General features: G+C 41.7%; 1 protein-coding gene across 16 annotated transcripts in view; it reads right to left on the bottom strand.

Annotated features, from left to right (window-relative positions):
- The window catches only part of NAALADL2 (N-acetylated alpha-linked acidic dipeptidase like 2), a 978,641-nt gene that overhangs the window by 357,071 nt on the left and 595,190 nt on the right, over window positions 1–26,380 (bottom strand). For all 16 annotated transcript variants that reach the window (XM_075937998.1, XM_075938000.1, XM_075937987.1 and 13 more), the window contains one exon: window positions 4,246–4,396. In XM_075937998.1, the coding sequence (XP_075794113.1) occupies window positions 4,246–4,396 (151 nt within the window). The remainder of the gene's footprint in view (window positions 1–4,245; window positions 4,397–26,380) is intronic.

Raw genomic sequence — 26,380 nt, 5'->3', positions numbered from 1 at the left:
GAGCAGGATTTGAGCTGGAATTTTCTGAGGGTCTAGAAGTCTAGTATTATTAATTACATAAATCCCATTAAAAATAGTGGTTGACTTAAAAAAAAATAAAAGGATCCTGGGCCAGTCAAAAATTTCCTGAAACTTTTGCTCTTAAGAAAAAAATAACCACTGTAATATTCTGAGTAGTGCTAGGAGTATTTTCTTTTGCACTAACAGTAAACTCATGAAAACACATTTTTGGGACACCAAAACTTTTCACAAATATGATGCAAATTTGGTGAGTAGTTTCTGCTTAAAAGCGAGCCCAAATGATTACTTTTAGCCATTTCAAACCAGTATTTCATATAGAAATTTAGCTAATATTTTCTAAACTACACACACAATGAAATTTAAAAAAAATAAGGAGAAAAAATCATTAACTTTGCATGCATGTCATTTAGTACACTGATGGGTGTAGAGTACAAAGATTTGCTTCAACAATGATTACCTTTAAATCACTCATATTTCTACAGGTTTCCTTCTAAAATGGGATAAAGCATGTTGAAACATTTGTCAATTTTCAGTGACAAACAAAAAAATTTAATTTCCCATCTTCTTTTTCCTCTCCCAATGTTGATGTTTTCACCAAAAACCATTTTTTTCTGATCTCTCTCATGTGTGTTACAGATTACACTAATCCTGAGACAGTAATGGTGACAGCTTACACTCTCCCCTTGGCAATGGATAAAATGCAGATGGTAACCTCTAGACAATAATGTGCTGCCAATATTTTAAGCATGGGCTTCCACAAAAATCCCTGCCTATAGTCTGTAATAAACTCCATTTGCCAAGGGATGTGTGCTCTGCTTGCAGGAAAGAGGGATAAGAATCGGGACAATCCTGCATTATTTTCCGCCGATATTTTTTTTTAAATACCTGCCACGTGATATCACAAAGGTAAAACATTTGCTTTTCAGACAGACTTGTACACAATGCAGGCACAAGTTAACCCTGGCCAGCATTATTTATTGGCCTTTGGAGAAGTGTGAACACCACAGAGACAGGGAAATCATTCAACTTGCTCTAACACTTGGTGGCATAGCTCTAACAAGAGGACTCCAAGAGTTCCCAGAATTCCTTCAGTGCATCATTGCATTCAGATTATCACAAATACTTTAGACATTTGGAGACCTACACCTCCGCATAAATGATGGTTAGAGTCTTAAAAACAAGTGTAAGATACATGAAGGCTCTAGCACAAACCAATTACCTACTTAATTCTCTATTCCTCCACTAAGGTTATCAGGTTTTTCTCTTGTGCCAATAAGTATTGCCCTGTGAAACTAGAGTTTGGAATCTATACAACCCAAAAGAGGATTTAATGTAACTATCAGCAAAACAGTAAACAAGGTTTAAAACAGTGACACAGCATCCTACTGTCATTGTATCTGTTGTAATTAACTTTATTTTTTATGATGGGTAAATAGAATGTTATGCAGTCATTTAGACTTATAAACAAATTACTTCACAGAGCTCCATGAAATGATTCAGAATAAATCTCTAAGGGTATGTGTACACAGTAGCATGAACGCAATTTGAGTAATGCAAATTAGGTAGCTTATTTTGAAATTTGGTGCTGTCTACACGCGCTAATTTTGAAATAAATCAGTATTCCAGTATCTTTCTTAATCCTCATGCAACGAGGTTTATACGAACCTGGAATAACACACCCATTATTTCAAATGTATTTCAAAATAATAAGCATGCTGTTAAGATAAGCAGAATGCTATTTCGGGATAACAGACCTTATCCCAAAACAGCGCCACTGTATACACATATCCTAAGAGTTCTACATTTACTTGTCTAGTTCCCACAACTGTTCTAGGTCAGATAGTGTGGCACAGAAAACATGCAATTCCTTTCCCATCGAGCTGGTCAAGACATTACATGATGTGAGTAGCTACTCTTCTCTGACAGGTAGGCCAATATTTCTATTTTCTGCTATTCTAGTCATGAAACATCTCAGCATTGCCTCAGTTGATTTAGTGCCAATTCGAGGCAGCTTATAGATGTCTGTGTTAGTAACTGGACCAAATATTCTTGATGAAGCCTTGTCACAGATTCACAGCGTGTTTCTTAATACTTTCCCCCTATAGCTAGATATTACAGGATGTTGTAAAGCCAAAAAGATAGAAGAACACATGTTCAGTAAACTGCTATAACAAGGATTTTAAATAGAACATATACTCTGGTATGCTTCAGGTGGAAATTATTTTCAAAATCATTGTTGGCACACTAACATTTATGTTTAATTAACATTTTTTATTTCATATTGTAAAAAAACGTGTTTGCCCTCCTATCATTTAACAAAGCAGAAGTTCATTAACTGAAAAGACCAAGTCTGCTCTGGTAGAATCAAAATCAGGCAGGTAGAACATATATCTTATTAAAGTGTTATTGGCAAAGACTGTACACGACATCATTGCTATAACCTTTTCTGATTACACTGCACTTGTAGCTATCGCCAAATGCTCCCATCATCCACAACATGGGAGCACAAAGACCCAGCACATAGTGAAAATTGCTTCATTAGTGGGGACAGATCCTGGAGAGTCCAATTGCACACAAACCACTCAGCTGTGAAGAGAATTGTTCCACAGCTGCACTCTACATGGGTAAATAGTGAAATGTGAACTTACTGACACAAGACAGCATAAGGAGGCAGGTAATCCAGCTACTCCTAGCAAGAGTCTGCAGTAGCATTTGGATACAAGCTGCAGAACACAATACCCCACATCTAGGTTATAATCATAGTTCTGCTAAGGTGCATGCCTGCGCAGCTATGCCCAAAGAATTCTTCCCTTGCCCACCTCCTCTGGAGATCCGCACAACAGCACTCATGCAGTGGGGCTGGTTGAGATGGTGTGGTGAGGGACCCACTGGGGCAGCGGGTTGGGACCTGCTGTGGCCATGTGGCGGGGGGCGGACCTGTTCTGACAGCTGGGGCAAGGAACGGGACATGCAACATGGCCAGTGTGGGGGGATGGGGTCTGTGCTGGTAGATGGGACTGGGACCTGTCGCATGATGGCTGCGGGTTGTCTACTCTGGTGGCCGGGAACGGGACATGCCGCATGGCTGGCGGGTAGGAGGGGAGGTCTGGTCTGGCAGCTGGAAACGGGACATGCCGCATGGCCCAGGGAGGGCGGGTTCTGCTCCAGCGGCTGGAAACATCTGTGTGTGTTAATAAATTGGGTGCCGCAGTGCACACACCCAAACCAGCACACATGACCTCAATATTGGTGCACAAGCCAAAACTCACTTCGCTCATGGTTGGCAAATCTTAGAGGGAACACTGGTTATAAGAGTGGATTCTATCCTTTCAAACTTATTATTTCTGTGTACAAAGCCCTTTTATTCATGTCTTATGCCTGGGACTAAGACTGGCATTCTTGTTTCAATTCATGTATAATATATTTTAGAATATGTCTGTCTGTCTGTGTGCTACTCTGTTTGTTCAAGAACTCCTCCTAAATGATTAGAGCTAGGGCTACCAAATTGGTAGGCAGTTCCCTCTTCTCCTAACTTAAAGCAAGGTCAGGGTTGGTTGTGCCAGAACTAGGAAAGGGACTGTTTTCCATAGCATGCAAAGGGAGGGGATGTTGTTCAGAGGGATGCAATATAAGAGAGGCCACTGGAGCCAGAGTGCCTGCAGGAGAAAGCTATCCTGCAGTGTCCCCACTGGGCACAGCTATAGCTCCAAAGGGGTGGGCAGCAGGTCTGGGGTTCTGCCATTTTGCCTGACAGCACACTGAGTAAGTAGCACTACTACCCCAGACCTTTCCCTGCCTCCTGGCCCTTGGCTGCAGCACCAGGGGTGGGAGCTTGTGGGGGGTTGGGGGGAGAAAGGCCCCTGGTGGCCAGGAGGGGGGACTGAGGGGGAAAAAAAGATTCCTGATGGCCAGGGGGAGGGGGCTGGGGTGAGAGAAGACGCATCTGGTGGCTGGGAGGGGGAAAGTGAGGGCAGAGAAAATGCCCATGCTGGATGGTACCCCCCCAGCCATGAGACCTCCTCAGCCCCCAACCCTCACTCTCTCACTCCCTCCTGCCCCCAGCCTCCTGCACCATCCCACATCCACAAGGCTCTGCACCAAGTCCTCCACCCTCCACACCTCCAGTCCCCTATCCTGAAGGACCTGGCCAACACCAGGTAAGTCTCTTAGTTTACAATACATTTTAAAATGCCACTAACCAGACACACCTAAAATGGTACTTACCAATACTGGGATAGCCTGGTGTTGATGGGTCTCCTCCATTGTTTAGGGAAACCATGAACGCCTTATCACTAAGATTTTTAGTCTTTGGTAAATCGCAAGGATCAACATAAAGAAGAACACCTCCAAACCCTGCCTCTTCTAACAGAGAAAGCTGTGGAAAAGGAGAAACAAAGGAGACTATTAACAAAAAGCTTTGATACCACAATACAGTAGTCTCTATATTTAAAAAAACAACAAAGTAATTTAACTGTTTCTCCACATTTACCAAAAAGACACTTTCTAAACATAATGGCAAAAATCAGCTCTCACTTAAACATAAATTATACAGCACATGAAATGAACTGACAATATCAACCTAAAGTCCATCTCGTTTTTACAAAGTATTATAAATACATCACTTAACCCCTGATTCAGCATAGCATGGAAGCACATGGCTAACCTTAAGGCTATGAGGAGAGCCCTGCAATCCCATGGATATATGTTTTATATGCTGGGTATCTGCATCTGTTGATGCAGATGTGGATATCCACAGCTCATTTTTACAAATATGGATGTGGATACACATTTAGTATCTAGAATCCTGCAAATTTGTGGATATCCACTTTATATCTGCAGGCATCTGTGATTGTCAAAGCAGATATCTGTGGCTCATTTTTCGAATAGAGAGGCAAATACAAATTTTGTATCTGCACACACAGGACTCCACTTGAGCACAGTGCCACAGAAGTTGGTTAAATGCTTATGCAAATAGCTTAGCTGAGACCTTATCAATGTATATGTCCTGTTTTAAATAACTGGAGCAGATAAAAATAATTCCATCATTTAAAAAAGAAATTAGACCTCATTTTGCTTATAATTTAAGAGGATTACACTAAATTGGTATATAAACGGACAGTTAATATTAAAAACTGAGGAATAAATGCTGGCTGAGAAAAAAAATGTTGTTTTCATTTTTCTAGTCTCTCCAAAGAATTGTAGCTTGATATAATTAGGCTACAAATTCCAACCTTCCATTTCAAGAAATGTCTTCCAGTGGCCAACAGGTAGGCATCATGATGTAAACAGATTTGTTTCTAGCCTGATAAATCAGGCCTCCACTAAAACTGTCTCTGTTAATTTACTTTAGAGACTCAGATTATACATTCCTTCAATAGCACTACACCAATAATGGGCTCTTTAAAAATTAACAAAGAACTCCTTTATAATCCCACATATCAAGTGAAACAGTCTATTTCCCCCAACAGTTGTTGCATCATGTGGCTGAGTGGGGGAAGATCCTACTCTTATTTTTGGAAAAAAAAAAAAAGATGAGCAGCCGGACTTCTGGCAAAATTACCAATGGATTCATGAAGTGAGTGAGGAACATAATCTCAGCTGGTCAGAGTGAGGCCTCAGAAGTAGCATATTGTTACAAGCTCCAACCCAGAAACAGCTCTGCAAAGGGTAAGATTGACATGCCTCTCTAGAATGGGTTTCCTGAGTTATTTGTCTGACAGAGGAAAGAAAGAGGAAAAAACTCTGGAAAAGTCAGGGGATCCTATCATTAGAGCCGGTCAAGGGAAAAAAACCTATGACAAACAGACTGTCTTCGGAATTTGCCAATTTTTCAAAACTGAAACAGTCCACAGAAATGGTTCAATTTCTAGAAACAAAACAGCTTTGGAAACCTGCCTTTTTTTTCCCCTGCCAGCTCACCAGCTGAAAAACCTGGGTTTACAAGAGCCACAGCTTGGGGTCAGTCAGTCAGGTGAACTACCTTGAAGGGGAGGGTGGGTAGTTTTACAACAGGATTTTCAGAGACTGGAGCTTCAAGGCAGCCATCCATGCACATGGTCTCTGAGCTGTGGCTTTCCCTTTTGCAGAGAATTACGAAATTTTGGGGTTGTACAGAGATTTTGGGGCTTAACAGAATTAAACTACTAATTTGAAAATACTGAAATCCGCCAGGAAACAGAATTATCTTTCTCCTTTAGGGATGTAAGTGAGTAGTTGACTACCTGATAAGCTTAGGCTTATCAGATAGCTGAGTTGTCTATTCACGTTCCCTGCTCCCCCTTGCTGCCTCCATATCAGAGGCAGCAAGGGGAGAGAAGCAGGAGCTGGTGCAGGGGGGCTGGTGCTGCTGGAGAGGCCCTATCTGTGGGCCTCCATTTTATAACTGCTCTGGGGACTATCCCACTGCGGATCTGCAGTTTGAATGTGCTAAGAGCAGCGTGAGCCGGAAGCCGGCTCTTAGTACATTTAAACTGCAGAGCTGCAGTGGGAGTAGGTCCTGGACCCAGCCCAAGCCAGGACTGAGACAGGCTTGCTCATTCCCGGCTCATGCGGAGTATGGAACCTACCCCACCCCGGACGCCCAACTCCTACTACATTTGAATTGCAGAGCCTCAATGGGGGAAGCTCCTGGACCTGGAGCGAACTAGGAATGTATGCTTTCCCATATCGACCAATTGTGTAGTTGATAAAAATTCTATCGACTATACAATTAGCCAATTACCCACCTCTTAACATCCGTATTCTCCACAGCCCCATATATCTGCAAAGGACCATCAACCTGTAATCTGACTGAAGCCACTTGGCATTTGAGAAGTGTGTCGTCAATGCTGATGTTGCAGCCTTAATCACAGGGCTCAGCTTTTCAAACAGAAAATAGTGATGAATTCTGTGAAATCAGACCTTTTGCTCCAAGACGTTCTTGCAGATAGAGGCCTCCTTGCTGCCTAGCTACTGGCCATCCTGCTGTTGCAGCAGCAGTACATGCACTGAACACTAGCTCTGAGCTAGATCGCTCAGTGCACCCCAATCCCAATTTTTAAAGTGCAGCTCTTATTATATAATTTATATTAGCACTAACAAAAATATATACAATAGATAAATGTGAAAAATGATTACTCATTATAAACAATACAGATCTATTTCTAGAACATTGGTTCCAGGGAATCACGCTGGCCTTACATGTTTTGGCCTCAGGGTGGAAAATGTTCTTAATGACCAGTGAGTGGCTGAGCAAAAATAAAACACACACAAAAAAATAGCTAAGTAATTTGGTGTCCAGGGTGACTACCCTGATTGTCCACTTGTAAAGCCAGTCCTACATTACAATTGCACATTGGCTAGTATAAGATGTCAGGAGTGACAGAAATAATCTTAAATTCTGAACGGCAACATCTTGTTTTGGGCTTCATTACTAGAACCTTATGGGATGGTAATTTTCTCTATCTTGTCGTGTTCTGCCTTTTCTTTTTTCTCTCTCTTTCGCTTCTCTGTGGGCACATTTATTTATTTATTTGACTTTTTGCTCTGTTAAACGTTGGACTTCTGCACAACTGTTTGTGACATGGCTTTATTTTTTCTGTGGTATTACATTCTGTCTTTGCCTCAAGCTTTAGAACTAATTCACATCTATCTTTGCTTTTATTTAAAGACAGGAAAATCTGGTGTGTACTCTTAGCTATAGCTATATTCAATGGCCTTCTTTGCAAGTACTAAGGTTACAATATATGGTTGTTAATGAGTTAATATGAGTGAGAGTCCAAAAATGTCATGAGTGAACAATAACAAAAAGAAGCCTGTAAGTTAGCTATTGCAATGTTCTGCCTCTTGTTTTTACTTCCATATTCAGATAGTCATCCAGATAATGAGTGGTGTGTGGAAAAGTTGAAGAGACAAGAAGCAGCATTAAAAGCCAAGTTATTTGACAATGTGTTTAAAATAACAATTGTCTATTTTCACAAGTGCCCATAGTCTTCTTCAGTTACATCTTTTCCTTCATCTCTCCATTAAATATAATAAATAAGAATAGAATAGTAAAGGCAATAAATATGTACAAAGTCATTTCATTTATTTGTAATGTATTTTTAAAACTTCACATTTTAAAAATATCTTCCCAATATTAAATTCTTCTATTTCATTAAGAAAGGCTGCATAGGTCTTAAGCTACACAATGCAGCAGCAGCTGCTGCCATGGTTACAGAGAAGAGGATGTTGTACATGTGAAATTATTTTTAAAAAATCCTTTCAAACCAGAAAATGAAACTTCATTTTTACAAGACGCTTCAACAATTTCAATTTTTTTTCCAAAAATGGTCAGTTTAGAAGACTGTGGGAACCAACCCTTTCCTGCAAACAGTTTTGATTTTCATGAATCAATAGTTTCTGTCATAAACATTTTGACCAGCTCTAATTACTATCCTCTTTTTAAAAAGGAGGAAACTAAGACACAGAAAAGATGGACCTTTAAGAAAGATTGCCAACCCTGCCTGAAGCTATTCCAGGAGATTCCCTCCCTCCCGGCCCGAACATGACAATCTCATTTTCTTAAAATACCCTATTAAAATCTTCAGAATTGATTTCAAAAGTCACCTGGAAATTAACCCAACCTCTTTAAACCCAGGATAATTAAAAAAACAAAACATGGGAGCAGATTTGGACTAACACCGAAATTTCTTGAAAAATCCCACTTTTAGGTCTTAATTGTCTTGCCCAAATTCATAAAGTGAGTCAGTAGCAGAGCTCAGAATGGAACTCACGAGTTCTTACACCTGATCCCTGATTTTCAATGGCAAGTTGGCAACAGCACACAGTTTAGAGAAACAATGGCTGTTGATGCAGTAAATGCTGAACATTTTATAAAGGCTTTTGGAGAGTGTGAAAGCTAATTCAGGGAAGTGGTGTAAGAGTTTTGGTTTGGTGCAGGGGCGGGTTGCTTTAGTTTTTGAAGGGGGAAGGGAGGAATAAGACTTGCTGTGGGATAACTGCTGGGTTTTTAATGGATTTTTCTCTTTGAATCTTGTCAAAGGAGCCTAGGAGAACGGATGCACAGCTCTTTATGCATTGCATATTTGGCTTTGTCACAATTCTCAGAATGGTAACGGGAGACTCCTACTGTACAGATACTGGAAAACTCTCTCTCCTGCTGCCCCATTTTCCAAGGTAAGGGTCTCGCTGATACAAATTAATTCAGATAGTCCAATTATGTTTGAAGGGGAGTGGAAGTTTTGGCTCCCACGCCTCTAATCCTTTTAGTATAGTCTCAAATTCCCTAACCACAAAACAGGTAGAAGGCAGTGGCAACAACAGCCAAAAAACAAGTATTGGAGCTTGCCAAACCCTGTTCTACCATTGTCTTCTTGTAGTCATAGTGCAGGAGAGAGGGCACAAGTCAGTGTCCTCTCTGAGAGAGCAGGTCCCCTGAAAACTTCCAAGATTTTCCCTTGGGAGCTGCAGAGTCACTGTCTGCTCTCTTCCACAGCTGCACAGCAACCCCAAGGAATTGCCTGTGATGGCTGTCACCCCTGGAGTGCAGTCTGGGAGCTACAGGAACTGCGGCACCCTTCAGACACAGATCCAGGTCCCACACCACTCACCCAAACTGGTGTGAATAGACACCAGCCTGTTCCCCACCAAACCAGGCATTGACCTCCCCTCCAGGAGTATAGACCCAAAGTACACTCAGGGAACTGTCCAGTGTAAGCTCATTAATATGTCCAACCCGACCTCAATGTGGAGAGAAATATGCACATTTGCTGCAACCAAGCTGACATGTTCCCCAGACATTTCAGTCAAAGACTCACTGGTTTCAATTAAATCATAAAACAACTTTATTAAATACAAAAATAGATGTTAACTGATTATGAGTGACAGTAAACAGATCAAAGCAAATTCCCTAGTAAATAAATAAAACCGCAAAACAAAGCCTGTGCAGGTACTAGAAAGATTGGATACGAATTAACAAATGTCGCTCACTGACTGATAATACAAATAGGCTTGCAGATTCTCCAGGCACAAGCTGCACTTGTTTTGCAGATTGAGATCTTTTCTTAGGTTGTAGGGGAGTGAAGGACCATAGATGATGTCACTCCCTGTCTTATGTAGCTTTAACATATGGCAGGAACCTTTAGTCCAAAACAGTTCTAAGCCCAGTTTGTGGACAAATACAGGTACCCAAAATGGAGATCAGCATCATGTGATTTGGTCACATGCCTTTCCTTGCCCTGCTGAGTCATAGCAGCCACTACGTACAGGCTATCTGGAGAGTTCTCAGAAAGACTCACCATGTGGGGGGATAAGCTTGTAAGGCCTACTGTTTTTCCTTATGGCACATTAACCTGAACAGGCCTTTCACAACCAGCTGTCTAGTCTGGAATCATTTTGCCTACTGGGTCTGACCCAGGTGTAACCACATTTGAAACAGATACATAGTTAAAATTTATAACTTCAGATACAAAAATGGTACATGCATGCAAATATAATAATCATATCTAGCAAATCATAACTTTTCCAATTACACTTTGAATGACTCATCTTGTACAAATCACATCATAATTATGCCATAATCATATCATAATAATATTACTATAAGGAATATGGGGTATAAAGTCACTCTGCCTGCTTTAGGGATGTAAAAAGGTTAGAAAATACTAACCGTGTAACCCATTTACAATCATTTATAGAACTATTAATTATCACTGACTCTTAATAACCTAATTATAAATTGAATTTTAATATAAAGTGTTACTAGACTCATCCAAGCCCCAAGCCTGCAACACACTGTTCATAAAAATGTCTGTGTCTCCTTTGAATTTAACGGGGCTTTGTACATACAGTCAATTGCAGTATCAAGGCTTTAATTTGTCTATCCTCCTTCCCATCCTCTGCGCCCCATGCCACCTTATTTTTTATTCCCCTCTTTCCTGCTATATCTATGCTCTACAGGATAGAATAGCAAAAGTGACCATGTTGTCACTCATATTTGCAATGGAAGATTTTTTGTGTGCGCTACAGTATACAAGATACATACTCAAGCACCGCATTTTGGTTCACAATCTTGTATAACAGGTTTCTGGTGTCTCAGAAGATGCCATTCTTCTGGAAAATGGCTAGCACAAACATGACACCTCAAAACACTAATTAAATTAAAAGAAACTCAACAACAAGCTAACTTTCAAGTGCATTTCACAGTTTACACATGTTGAGAGGCGCCTTTCATCACTGTGATAATTCCGATTGCTGTTTTGGGTAACACAAGACCTCTCTCTTATTTAATTATTTTAGTACTACACAATACTGCTAGTATATTAGAAAGAATTTCACCACAAGAAATCAAAAGTGCAATCAGAGAATTGCTGAGCCCCTGGGCAAGGTGGGGGAGGGAAAGCTCCTTATTAACGGAAGGGGAGGGGCCTCAGGTGGGAAGGGTGGAGCTCAGGGATAACCCTTTTGAATCGCCAGGTCTTGGGGCAGTTGTCATGGCTGGCTGACCCACTTATATGCAGGAAAGTAAGAGTATTTTTTCAATATTTGTATTGCAGTTGTGCTCAGAGACTCCAGTTCTGAAACAGGGCTCTACTACACAGAATGAAAAAAAAAAATCCCTGCTCCCAACAGTTTACACTGCTGCACTCACCACTTCTCACCTTCTGCAAGAAATAGGCAAGTCTTTATAACAGACTTAACTCCAGTTATCTTCAGTTGATTGAGCTGACAGAGCTGCAAATTGCTAATACAGTCTTTTGATGTAACTTGAGACTTATTTTTCAGTGAGTCCATTCACCTTTGAGGGAGACTTTCTTGAGAGGAGGTAAATGTATCTGTAGTCTATGGCACCTGACAGATAAGCCAAATTGAATTAAAAGCATCACCATAATGAAGTTAAGTGTTTGTGTGTAAGCATGAGACTTGAATTAGGAACAACACTTAACTCTGCAGTGAGGAAACAAGGACATGACAAAAAATGTCCATCACTGGAAACCATTTGTGGTGAATCTGGAGAGAGTAGAGACAACACTGGGAAAGTAAAGAGGGGGATACAAAGATAATTATCAGTAAGTTATTTCACTTTGCAGAGTTTTTTTTCTTCCCTAGTCCTATAACACATTACAGATTGGGGCCAAAATCAGAAGCAATGCTTAAGGTAATGTAAATTAGACCCTCCACACTAACTTAGGGTATGTCTACACTACCCTCCTAGTTCGAACTAGCGGGGTAATGTAGGCATACCGCACTTGCAAATGAAGCCCGGGATTTGAATTTCCCGGGCTTCATTTGCATAAACTGGGTGCTACCATTTTTAAATCCCTGCTCGTTCGAACCCCGTGCCGCGCGGCTACACGCGGCACGAACTAGGTAGTTTGGACTAGGCTTCCTAGTCCGAACTACCATTACTCCTCATTCCACGAGGAGTAACGGTATTTCGGACTAGGAAGCCTAGTCCGAACTACCTAGTTCGTGCCGCGTGTAGCCACGTGGCACAGGGTTCGAACGAGCAGGGATTTAAAAATGGCGGCGCCCAGTTTATGCAAATGAAGCCCGGGAAATTCAAATCCCGGGCTTCATTTGCAAGTGCGATATGCCTACATTACCCCGCTAGTTCGAACTAGCGGGGTAGTGTAGACATACCCTTAGACTCCCTTGAACTCAGATTCAGTAAGGCCAATCACATCAAATCCTGATAGGATGTAGGGATGTGAGTGACTAGTCAACTACCTTAAGTCTATGCTTTATCAGGTAGTCGAGTAGTGATTTGATTAGCCACTCCCTTCCCCCCCCCGCTTCCTCTATCAGAGAAAGGCAGCAAGGCCGGTCTGACTGCTGTGGCTCTCCCGCAGGACTCTTGCTACATTTCAAAGGGAGATGCAGAACCTGAGGTGAGCAGGGACTGCTTGAGTCCCCGCTCGCCCTGTGTTCCTCTCCCTTTGAACCTGAGTTTGCAGGGCCTGCTTGAGTCCCCACTGCTCTTCTGCATTTTAAATGTAATAAGAGCTGCAGGTGGCTTTTACTGCATTTAAAAGGCAGAGGCGCAACAGGGATAGCAAGCGCCCTACCCCGCTCTTTACTGACTAATCGAGTAGTCGATGGAAATGTCATCGACTGCTCAATTGGATGATTAATTTAAATTTAACATCCCTAGGTCCCTGCCAACTGACTCTCGGTCACAGGGCAAGGGGTCTAAGCTCTAGGATCCTGCTAGGTGAGTGGGTTTTTTTTCCCCACTCACTTTTGTGTGGCTCACAACTGATTTTTCTGTGTGTCAGCAGTCCCCAACCCCAAGGTTCCCCACCCCTGCTGCAAACCCTATCTATATAATGGAAACCAACTTCAAAACAGGGATTACGGCAGCACCCATACCTCTGTTGAGGCTGGCAGACAGCTCCAGGACGCTGCCTCTTGGGTCTCAGTGCCCATCACTTTTATCTTCTTTATGTACTGGATCCATTTCTGAATAATTGGGGAGTCTTTGTAGGGAGAGAGGGGTGAAGAAGGGCAGTACCAGAGTGGGAGGGTGGGAAGCCAGCACAGAACATGCACACATTATATGTAGCTCCAGACAAAACTATTGCCCTTTTTAACGTATAAGGAATAAAATCCCATGCATTTCTATGAAAAGACGACAAAACACCCCATTCTGGATACTAGTACTCTAACTTTTACATCAGGGGTGGGGAACCTCAGGCCAGGGGCCGGATGGGGCCCTTGGCTTGCCTGGTTCTGGCCTCCGAGGCTCATGGGCCTCCCCAACCTGTGCTCCAGCTTGTCCCCCCATACCTCACTGCCCCACTGCAGGGCTGGAGCACACAAAATCTACTATGCTGGGCTGCCCTTCCCCAGCTCTGGTGTGGGAGGGGAATGTGAGGAGTGTCTTTCTCCTCAGACAGGTGCCACATCAACACATCATCGAGGGTTTTTTGGTTTTTTTTCAAACTTCTCATTTGTGTGAGGTTCCCGTCTGATTTTTCTATGGGTCGGTGGCCCCCAATGCAAAAAAGATTCCCCGCCCTTGTTTTACAGTATCTTCCATCTATGGGCTTCATATTTATGATGCATTATGTTCAATACTGTATTGAACTGCACTGAAAATCATAAAGAATAAAAGAAAAAAAGGGATTTTTTTTCTATTTTGGAATTTACAGGCAACCAAGATCTTTCCTTATGCTCATCTTTATGTTTTTAAGGGGCTGCAAAAGCACTGGAGGAAACTTAACACACAGTGATGGAGGGAATGAGAGCAAAGACCAATTCCTGGGGACAATTACATCTGCGTAATCTTCTTGACTTCAGGGTGAACAGATTTTTGCCCCAAAATATATTTCGGTGCTTTCTGCTTTTTTCACACCTGCTATAAATAGAATCTCATTTACAGTCCCCACTAAACTCTGAGCTCATTAAGGGGAAAAAATAAGCAAGGCCTGCTTCATCCTTCATCTCACACCAGCTTTAAACACCCAAATTGATGTTACGAGCCTGTCTCTACAAGAGCCTTGGTCGGACTGTTCTTTTAAAAGATCCTTAATGGTTCTTTTAAGATACAGGTTGTACCTCCCTAAACCAGGACTCTCTGGTCCAGCAACATCTGTGGGCTGATGTTCCTGGATCACAGGGAGGGCAGTGGAAGGAAGGGGGCTCAGGCAACACAGGGAGCATAGTGCCAGAGGGCTCAGGGATCCTGCGATGCAGCCAGAATCCCTGCAGCAGGGGGCTCTGGTGACATATGAAGCCCCACAGCAGGGGGTCCACCAGCATGGAGTGCCCCGGTGGCACAGCCAGGAGTCCTGAAGCAGGGGCTCAGGCGATGCAGGGAGTCCTGTGGTGTGGGGGCTCAGGCGGCACAGGGAGCTCTGGTGGTTTGTACAGAGCTGCTCCCTGTAGTGATGTGCTACTTAGGGAGAACTTAGGGTTTTACCCGTAGCACATCACTCCTGGAAGCAGCTCTGTACGAGCCACTGGAGGTGCAGCCAAGCATGTGGCTGGGGGCTCAGGCTGCACGGGGTGAGGGGGAGCCCCGAGGCAGGGGACTCGGACAGCATAGGAATCTCCGTGGCATGGCTAGGAGCCCTGCAGCAGGGTGCTCAGGTGGTGAAGCTGGGAGTCCCAGGGTTCAGGAGTCTAGCTAGGGCTGGCAGCCCAGTTAGCTGAAGGCAGTGGGGGCCAGCTGAGGCCAGAAGCAGAGTCGGAGGGTGCCTGGGAGGCTGGTGACAGGGGACCTCCCCTGTTACAGCAAATTTCCTGGTTTGAGTTTGGCCACGTCCCAACCGTGCAAGACAAAGGCGGTCCAACCTGTACTGATTTTCAAAGAAGTCTTTGTGTTCGAGGGGATAGAGAACACTACATGCAATAGCTCTATTTTATCAGCTCCAAGTTATTAAAAAAATGAAAGCTTTAGATCAATTATTTTAATGTTTGTATAATTATTTTAAAGAGATAACATAGTAGAAAAGTGCTAAATATTATGACTGAAGTGGGCAAAAGTGTTCCTGCTAAGCTGGGCAGTAGCACAGCTTCACAGGTGATTAATCAGTCCCACCTAGTCAGAGGCTCAGGGCTCCTTGCACAGAGCTGATTGACTGAGCAGGGCTGATTAATCACCTGTGAAGCTGTGCTGCCAGCTGCCATGCAGCTTAGAGGGAACACTGGTGTGCAACCATATAAAGATCTGTGTCACTTCTAGCTGTTACCTTTTTCTAACAAAAAAAGCTTAAAACAAACCAATGCAAACCATAGGGAGATGGTGCACATAGAATTCATGCTTAAAATACCTCATGTCAGAACTGCTGATCACACATTCTAGAACAGGCAATACTTTAGTCATGCCATGAGTGCAGAGGACTAGATGACCTCTTGAGGTCCCTTCCAGTCCTATGATTCTATTCTACAATTCTAGTTGTGGAAGAGCTTGGTGACAGAATGTCCTGATGTGGTGAATCACTAGAGATTAACTACACAAAGTGGGTATCATCCCACAAATAATATTTGGATTCAATGTGAAAACAACAATTCATTGCCCTCAGCCCATGCAACACTAGGAGGCAGCTTTCAGAGCAAGACAACCTGAAAAACAATGCCACCCAATGTGTTTTTCCCACTACTACTTACTCTGCCTGATTGGATTTTATCCCTGAGTGGTTTTCTTTTACACAATAAAAGCTGGCTGTCCCCCAGACAGCACTCAGAGTGAGATAGGGTATGTGGTGTAGAGTCTATAGCTTGTGGAAAACATCTGCAAGGCTTGGCTTTGCACTGAGCCATGTGGAGATCTGAGGGTAGAAGCATAGGGTTGAAAGAGGTGAGCAGTATGGGAAATGCTGCAGTGTTCATCCTCATACAGATGAGCAATCCACTTCCTAGGAGGAAGGAGGCCTAAGAGAAGGACAACTCAGCATCCCTCATACCACCTCTTACTCAGAAATCTCTGTTTGTAGAATTGAGTGTCATGAGAGTAGAATAAACTTGTTAATTTAATGCAAATCCATTTTATATAAATAAGTATGTAGATAGATGTTTAATAACTTCATAATTTTTTGCAGTATGTAATTCATACTTAGACCCTTCCCCCCCATTAGCCTTAGGACCCTAATAACCTTAATCTGGGCCTACTTACATGGAAATCCTGTGAGTAGGAAGTGTATGAACTGGAATACTCTTTATACCAATGACACACTTACGAGTTTATTCAGTAAAAGCACATTAATATAGAGAAAAGCACAGATAACACCTTTCAGAATAATGTATAACTAAAGAAAACAACTAGAGGAAATATAAGCATCTGCATCATGAAAGATTTCAGAAAATAGGTGAATTACTTCCCAAAACAACAACAATAAAAGGCTCCAATCTTTAGAGAGACCAAGAAAAATAGGAATGTGTGAAATCAAATAGGCCAAAACATAATGGGATTTCAAACAAATGTAAATACTATAAAAGTCATTATCCATATATAGTTAAAAATACAATATCTTGAAAATGATTTTCTGGGTTGCTTAGCTCTGGGGTTGGGTTTGTTCATTTATTTTATTTCTCTCAAAGTCTGTGAAAAAACTTCCGCTCAATCATAGGATTTACCTTTGATAGACTGGATTTTGTTTTTCATTGGCCTTATTAAGGGAGCAATGTCTCAGTCTTCACTATGTAGGAATGAGTCATCTCTGTATAATGTTTGATACATTGTTAAAAGCTGAAAGCTGCTTCTAAAAGGATGAACTCATAGCCCTTCTTATACTTTTCAATGAGAAAAGCTGTAGTGTGTGTACCACACACACACAAGAGATGATGGAGTCCTGTATTTTGCTTCAGCTACACCAAACTAACACGGCTACATTTCTATCACTAGAGACAATAGCATTCCTTGTCCACTGTAATACTAGGACAGCAATCCTACATGAACTTAACCCCTGAGCCCATAAACTTATAGTTAAATATGCCCATTGAAATTAATGAGACTAGAAATTTGTTTAAAATTAAGCATCTGCATAAGTGTTTGCAGGATCAGGATCTACTAATATATTTATATTTCTATGCAACATGACTAGGTGGCATCAGTAATAATAAATAACCTGACTCCATTTGAACAGGTGCATTTTGAAAGCGCATAGGGCACTGTGTAAAAGGAATTGTTCATCAATGAATCAGAGGCCCTTTTTTACTACCTGGACAGGTTACAAGTTGTTAGTGAATTATTCTTTCCTGCTGAAGTACCAATTAAAATGATATGGCTTTGCAAGCAATTCCTTTCTATTTTACTAATTGGCAATTCCTAACACCATCAATTGTGAGGATAACACCGTTTCAACTTTTAAAGAACCTCATGGATATCCTCCTTTTTAATTTCTATTGCAAATTTTTCACAAGGAAAAATAAAACTTTTCCCAGTAAAGATTTAATTAAATGCTACCATTTGCTATAAAACAGAACACTCGTGAGCTGCTATAGTGACACAGCTGAGACTACAGGCAAAAAGATATACACATTCTACATTTTATATCAATTTTCTAGCCCACATTTTTACCAAATAAGGTGGCAAAGGTCCATTTTAGCTCTGATCTAATTTTTGAACACTACATTAAATGTTTAATCATGCTGCTACATTTCCCATCACAGATGTCTGGGGGCAGAGTTCAACAGAATTGTGTGGTGAAATAGTATCCCAAGAGGCTTACACATTCACTGGTCCACCTCAACGTGTTGTGTTAAGACAGTATAGCAGACGGGTGACATATCCAGTTTAATGCCTGAGTGCTCTATGATGATGAAAAGAATATATCTTTACTATACAGCTCAAACACTGTCCTTGTCTAATGAATTACACTAGAGCTACACTGAACAAACAAGACTGGGAAAAGGACCCAGGTGCTTAAAACTGCAAGTAGCTGGAAATGTGGGCAACTGATGTTATAAATGAAGGTTGTTCCTCTCAAAAGTTTGACAAGGTGGAAAATTTACTAAATTTGAAGTAAACAATTATTCTTGGCCTAATTCTGAACAGTTCTATATATCTTAACAAAACACAGTCAGAGACTTAGAATCATAGATCACTAGAACTGGAAGAGACCTTGAGAGATCCTCAAGTCCAGTCCCTGCCCTCACAGCAGAACCCAGTAGCGTCTACACCATCCCTGATAAATGTCTGTCTAACCTGCTCTTAAATATCACAACCTCCCTAAGCAATTTATTCCAGGGTTTAACAACCCTAACAGTTAGGAAGTTTTTCCTATTATCCAACCTAAACCTCTCTTGCTACAGTTTAAGCCCATTGCTTCTTGTCCTATCCTCATAGGCCAAGGAGAACAATATTCCGCCCTCCTCCCTGTGACACCCTTTTAGATACTTGAAAACCACTATCATGACTCCTCTCAGTCTTCTGTTTTCCAAACTAAGCAAGACAATTCCTTCAGTCTTCCCTCATACCTCATCTTCTCTAGACCTTTAATCATTTTTGTTGCTCTTCTCTTGACCTTCTCCAATTTCTTCACATCTTTCTTGAATTGTGGTGGCTGGAACTGGACACAATACTCCAACTGAGGCCTAATCAGTGCAGGGTAGAGCAGAAGAATGACTTCTTGTGTCTTGCTCACAACACTCCTGTTGGTATTACTTACCATGCCAAAGGCCCATTACAAAACCTTTGATGAATGTATGGTCATTATAATGACTCATGCATAGATTATAAAGCCAGAAGATATCAGTGTCATTATTCAGTCTGACTTCCTGCATAGCATAGGCAGCGGGGCTGACAGACTTGCTGGGCCCCTGGGCAAGGTGGGGAAAGGCCTGACTGCATGCTCCTGGAAGGGGTGGGGCCTCAGGTGGAAGGGGCAGGGCTAGGGCAGCCAGCCCTCGGTGCCATCTAAGTGTGCCACAGGACAATTTAAAAAGCCTGGGGCTCCGGCCGCCCCCACTGCTGTATTAGTGGCAATGGCAGCTAGAAGCTCCAGGTCCTTTCGAATCACTAGGCCCCAGGGCAGTTGTTCCCTTTAGCCCCCTTTCCCACCTGCTCGGTAGGCCTGAACATCGGCCACGGGACATCTCTGAATCAGTTCCTGTTTGAACTACAGCATATCTTTTAGAAAACACTTCTGGTCATCATTAAAAATTGCCAGTAATAGAGAACCCACACTCACTCTTGCTAAGTTGCCCCCTCACTGTTACGAATTTGCATCTTATTTCCCATCTGAATGTAGCTAGATTCAACATCCAGTTAATAGTTCATGATATGAAACTTTCTCTGTTGGATTGGAGAATGCCCATTATCTTTTTTTGTTTTCTTCCCAATGTAGGCGCTTAAGTCGCCCCTTAACATCTGTTGGGGTTTTTTTAAAGATGAACAGACAGTGCTCGAAGAGGCATGCATTTAAACTGCAAATTATCAATTTCTGCCTTGGATCATGGCCACTAGAACTAGACAGTATTCCTGTTGTGGTTGTGCCCACTGCCAAGTAATATAACCTCTCTATTCCTACCTGAGAATCCCCTGTTTACATAACTACCATGCTCACATTAGTCCCTTTGGCTACATTGTGGATCACAGCATCAAACATGAGAAAGTCTGCATGCGACTACTGCTCGCTCTCCAGCAAAGGTGGCCCAACACAAAGGAGGAAGTCATCTGATCAGGCTGACACTGATTATTTTCCTGCAAAGCAAGAGGATACCAGGGACCAAACTCTGATTCCAAGTGTTGAATCCATAGCCTGCTCCTGGGACACAGCAACTGGGTGCTCTGCCTGGGATCATTACGTAATATTTCTCCCCCGATTTTAACTCAGGAGAGCTTTTTGTTTGTTTGTATCCCCTCTCCCCCCACACTCTAAACTCATTAGATAATAAAAAAGCAATTTAGCCCTTTCCTACAGTCTTTATACAGGCAACACTTCTAACGTCAAACTCGCATGGTATGAAGCTTATAAAGAATAACATATGTTGTCCCTGATTTTTACTGTCATTGTCATGACTGCAGTTGTATAAAATAAAAGTAATTTGTTACACAACAGCATTTTTAAAAAATTGAAATTTTTACAACAGAATACTTGGATGTTTAAATATAAACCTGATATATTGCCAGTTCCCTGCACTAGATTTCAGGAACTTTTAATACAAACGGAGTGCATATTTTATTGCCAGATCTTGCTTACCCAATGCTAAGAAATCCACAATGTTCAATTCTAATTAAAATTGAAATTGAACTACAATTCCCTGGAAATAAGGGCCGGTTGGACTCAATAAGCTTTACTTAATTTATTTCAGAAACAAAATAATTGAATTGCTTACAGTCCAGGAAAATGCTTACATTCTTTGATGAGTATATGACACAAAATCTTTACACTGCAGTTGCATTCCTCAGTCTCCCTGAAATATTTTATATTTTAAATAATCATGTAGTGGAACACTGTCTTTGTAATAAATATAATTAGACATTTCAACAAGCGTAGAAAAGAAACAGTCCAAAACTCTCATAGTATTTCCTTGTAAATAACGAATATTTGTCTCTCTCTACTGTGTGAGCACTTTACGCTGACAGGCCAAATGCCAGCTATTGTGCAGGCTGCAGGCATTAGCTAAGAACTAGCAAACTCATAGCTGGAGACCAGACCAGTTCACTTATATATTAGGTTTGCTCAAAAAAAGGTATTAGTCTCATAAGAATGTGTTTAGATTCGATGGAATGTTTGCAAATTGCTGCATGCATTTATCTCACTTGTAATGTCAGTACTCCATGCTATAAGAAAATATGTATGATTGGCTTTATAACTTTGAAAATATTTGCTCTGAACATGTGAACCCAGACATAGGAATCATAGACTCTAACCTGAGGCAGAGAGTCCCACGTTGGAAGATTTTCAGTTTTCATATTTCTTCAAGGGTTTGTTTTCTACCAACCATATTAAGAATAATGATTCAGCAAGTCAAGGGAAACCATCAACATATGTTAAATAAGGGCCAGACTGCAATACCTTTAGTTATATAATCTGTTGGGGCATGTGTATTGCAGGTTCTGCTCTGTCCAATCCACAGACGTTATGAGGTGCTACATAGCCTTGGCTTTTTAGCTCAAGTTGTAGCAGATGATGCTTTTCACTCTGGAAACCGCCAGTTCAGTTTTCAATATAACAGCCAAAATGATGGTGGTCACATTCATGCTTTAGTAGTACCTCACTCTGGCTGTGTCGAGACTCAGGGGTTTTTTCGGGAAAAGTAGCCTTTTTCCGAAAAAACTTCACCTGCGTCTAGACTGCAGCCGCGTTCTTTCGAAATTAAATCAAAAGAACGCGGCTTTTCTTTCGACGGCGGTAAACCTCATTTCACGAGGAAGAACGCCTTCTTTCGAAAGTGCTTCTTTCAAAAGAAGGCGTTCTTGAATGTAAAATAGGGCTTCTTCGAAAGAGAGCATCCAGACTCATTGGGTGCTTTCTTTCGAAAAAGCGGCTTGCTCTTTCGAAAGTTCCGCGTGCAGTCTAGACGCTCTCTTTCGAAAGAGGCTTGCAGTCTAGACATAGCCTCTGTGAATAGTCCCTCTGAGTACTCCGTGTGCACAAGGGACAACTGGACTTACATAAGTGATGGTAAATATACGTTTAACAGACCAATATGCTGATTTATAATTTAAGATCCTGCATCCTTAATTACTGCCAGTTGTCATGTAGCAGGTCCTTTTAACCACAGCCTCGCACGTATTGCCCATACTGCCACACAAAACCCCCTCACAAGAAAAACACAGGCCGCTGAGGCAGATCCAGAGACAGAGCTTGAATTCCCTCGGGTGCTCAGCACAGTTCTCAGTAAATGGAACTGAACTTTGGCAAGCACCCGGGCCAGGAAGATAAGAGTAGGGGAAAAAAGTTAGGTTAACGAGCACTAAAAACAGGACAAGATAGTAATAAGGAAAATGAGCTGTCATAATACACCAGTTAACAAGCACCTGGAACAGGGAAAGAAAAAACATAGCTAGCTTTCACTTGTGCCAGTCATGTCTACATCAGGCACTGACCACAATGCCTTGAGGCAGACGTCCTATCTAAGAGGAAGGAACCCTAATATGGTACCGGATATCAAATCGTAGTATCAACTAAAGCTGAAACCTAATACGGCATCGGATGTCAAAATTATACTATAAAGCACCCTGAGCCCTAAACTCGGGGAGGTTCCGTATCAAAAAATAGAAGGAACGTATCGTCCAGCCTGGCTGAGGGGTTGATCACCCAAGGCCGCCTCCCACCCACCGAATCACGAAAGGGTGTACGAATCTGGAGCATGCTACATGTTGTTTCGTGTCTGTGCATCGTGATTGTTACTGGGCTTGTAAATATTGCTTAATATATTATTTGTCAGCTTAGCAATAGTTAGTTGTATTGTATTAACCATACTGTATAATGGTACCACACCTAGGTCTAAATAAGAACTAGAAGTAGAAGTGAGGGGTTGTTAAGTGAATAGACAAACTAATAACTAACTCTACCGGCTGTTCCAAGATAACCATAGAGGGACTGGCTGTAGGAGGAGTTTTTATTATTGTTGTATTAACTTTCTTTAATGTATGTTTTATTTGCATGCTATGTTGTCTTAAATCAGAGACAGTAATTTAATATAATTAGATTGTAGTCAATAAAGTTTGTAATTGGTTAAGTACATTTAAGTCTCGGGCTTTCCTCCTTCGCGGCCCCAGTCCCTTGCCACAAAAAGCCACCAGTCACCATGAGTTTATGGAAAATAGAACCTGTAAAGCAGCTAATATTTTGATTAAAAAGTTAGAATGATGTTAGCTTAACATGGCATATATGAAATAAGTTAAAGCTAGCTAACTGATAGGTTAATGATATCCTTGGATGTATAAACAGGGGAAGCTTGAATAGGAGTAGAGAGGTTATAACTCTGAATTTGACACTGGTATGTCTACTGCTGAAACGCTGTGTCTAATTTTGGTGCTCACAATTCATGGACGAGGTTGAAGAGAGCCCAGAGAAGAGCCACAAAAGTGATTCAAGGATTAGAAAATATGTCTCAGTGTAAGATGCAAGGAAGCTCAATCCATTCAGCTTTAAAAAGGGAAGGTTAAAGAATGACTTGATTACAAGTCTATAAATACATCCCTGGGGAACAAATATTTGATAATAGGCTCTTCCATTTAGCAGAATATGATTTATTAGCTAGAAATTGAAGGTAAACAAATTCAGATTGGAAATAAGATATAGATTTTTAATGAAGAATGTAATTAATCTTTGGAACAATTTACCAAGGGTTGCTGTGGATTCTCCATCACTGATAATTTTGAAATCAAGATGGGATGTTTTTCTAAAAGATATTCTATGACAATTATTTGGTAGAAGTTATAGGACCTGTGTTACATGGGAAATCAGACTAGATGTTGACAATTGTCCCATTTGCCCTTGGAATCTATGAATACTAATCTGTTCCCTTGATATTGTACCTGTCATCTAAACACATTATTTTGCATTTTGTTTTTCAATTTGAAATTTGGTTTCTGCTTTAACTCATGAGAAGTAGACAGTTTGAAGGAAAGCTAAGCAGTGTTTTCCATTTTTAGTCTAACCATATGCTGTAGGCTAATCAAAAAGGTTGGTAATGGGTTATTGAGACTTTCAAATGGACTGTGAGCAGCAAAGGATGAAATCAGTTCCCATCTGATACTGACTCTTTCCAGCCGATGGCTAATTGGTGACCTATTTGGAGAGCCCTAACAAATCATGGCCATGAAAAATGCAGCTTTGACCATTAAATCTGAAGTCCCCTGTGAAATCTGGTCTATCTGTGAAATCTAGCCATTGAAGGGGATGGGGGACAAGGCTTGGGTCACCCTAGACAGGGGTTCCTATTGGGTGCTGAAATCCAGAACCTAGCCCTGGCTATGTGGGGTAGAGATGGGACGTCTTCTAGAGCCAGGTAAGATCCATCTCTGGAAAAGCTCTTTGATTGTTACTTGGTTTGAAGGCAGCACTGCCATAACCAGCAGCTCAGGAGTGAGGGTGGCATGATATAGAGGAAGCCATCATTTGGGGTGGCAGGGCCAGCTTTATGTGTGGGTCAGTGTGCAGCCACACAGGACCCCCGTGGTGCATGGGGCAACCCTTGTCTCACATACACACCAATCACACAGCTAGCCCAATGCCCTTTTAATGCCTGAGCCCTAGGCCAGAGCTAGATTTGGAGGTACCACAATTGCGAGCTTCTATACTGTGCAAGGTCCAGCTTCTAGTTCAGGCTAGGATGGGATTTCCTTTTTCCTTGCAGGGACTACTCTGGTGTCCAGGTCAAACTTACCTCTGGGAACCGCCCATATCATCATAAAACTGTGTGATTACCGACTGAGAGCCAGCTCCAAAGGCAGCACCATCTCCAGCGCCAGCCAAGCCAGCACTTGTAGCTGGCTCCTGGTGCACAATAGGAGCCCCTATCTGGGATGTCCCCCAACCTGCACCTCCCCAGCTCAGGGCCCTATGCTCAGGGGCTAAAGGGGCTGAGTGTATCTGTGTGCGAAGTAACCACAGCACCCACCTGAGCACAGGTGCCTCAGCGATTGCCCATGTCACCCACCCGTAAAGCTAGTCCTGCCTCCTCCTTACCCATGTGACTCTCACCTCTGCCCTGCTCCTTGCATCGGCACTGCCTTTAGAGCGCAGTGCCCAGTCTGGAGTATACCTGCTCTGAAGGCAGCAGCACAAAACTATGGAAGGCCATATCACGATCCACCTGCAATAGCCTTGTGACATCCCTCTTTTGGGTCAGGATCTTCACAGTTACAACCCCATGAAATTTCAGAATTAAATATCTGAAATTGTGAAATTAATTATTTTTTAATCTGTGAATTTGATAGGACCCTTCCTATTTGAAATAAAATGAGATTTCTGCCCAGCTGCTAGTATACTGGAGTCTACAACACAAAACACCCTCCGCACAATTGATACTCTTCCTGAATGTCATAGAGGAGTCGTTAATGGTTAAATGGACATGGAAGCAGAGCTAACATTTTTATTTGCATACTATTGTTCTTTGTTCATATGCTTATGATACATTTAACTTAAAACTCACAGTGAATGTTCAGCTAAATCTTTGGGCAGAGTTACCACTGATTTAATAAACTGCCTTACCATAATTCTCTGATATTTACAAGTCAAAACTGTTGTTACATTTTAGCTCATGTCCTGATGATAATTTAATGCAGTGTTTTTTTTTAAAAAAAACCCATGATATAAAATGTATTGAAGTGCTGCTTGTATTTATCCATCACTGAATACATTCAAGCTCGGTTTTTTTCTCCCCATAGGCTACATCTACCAAATGTTCTTTATTTTTCAGTTCCACACAGTGCAAATTGATAAAATGGGTGTCACTTTTAATGGGATATTTCAGAGAAAATAGGAGTGGGGTATTGTACTTTTCATTACAGTAAATGAAAAGTTGCAGGAACTGCATTGCATTAAAAGCAGGAGCCTTTTTTAAAGTTTGTAAAATGAACGTTTCTCCTAAAGGCAGCAAAAGAGAACAAAAGAGATTAAGTTACAACTGATGAAATTGACTACATAGACCTTCCACCTTTTAGGCATTGCATAGGTGTCAGTGTGAAGTGGACTCTGAGATTTACAAAGTGCATCAGTTCCAGATGTAACAGATGTCCCATTTGTGATATGGATGGCATAAGACAATACTGTATGCACATACTACAATCTGCATGGATTCTGTTTGGCTTGGTGCAGATATGTATGGATGCACTGAGTCCGCAAATGGCTTGCTTGTAAATGGGAGAGATATTACAGGTTTAATCCCTGCAACTGATTTCTTTCTGTGGTTAAATATGACCATATTCTGCATTTCCAATGTTTCAAAGGGATAGCCGTGTTAATCTGTATCTGCAAAA

This window comes from Pelodiscus sinensis, chromosome 10 (genome assembly GCF_049634645.1).
Source record: "Pelodiscus sinensis isolate JC-2024 chromosome 10, ASM4963464v1, whole genome shotgun sequence".
Taxonomy (NCBI): domain Eukaryota; kingdom Metazoa; phylum Chordata; order Testudines; family Trionychidae; genus Pelodiscus; species Pelodiscus sinensis.
This window is presented reverse-complemented; position numbering and strand designations above follow the sequence as displayed.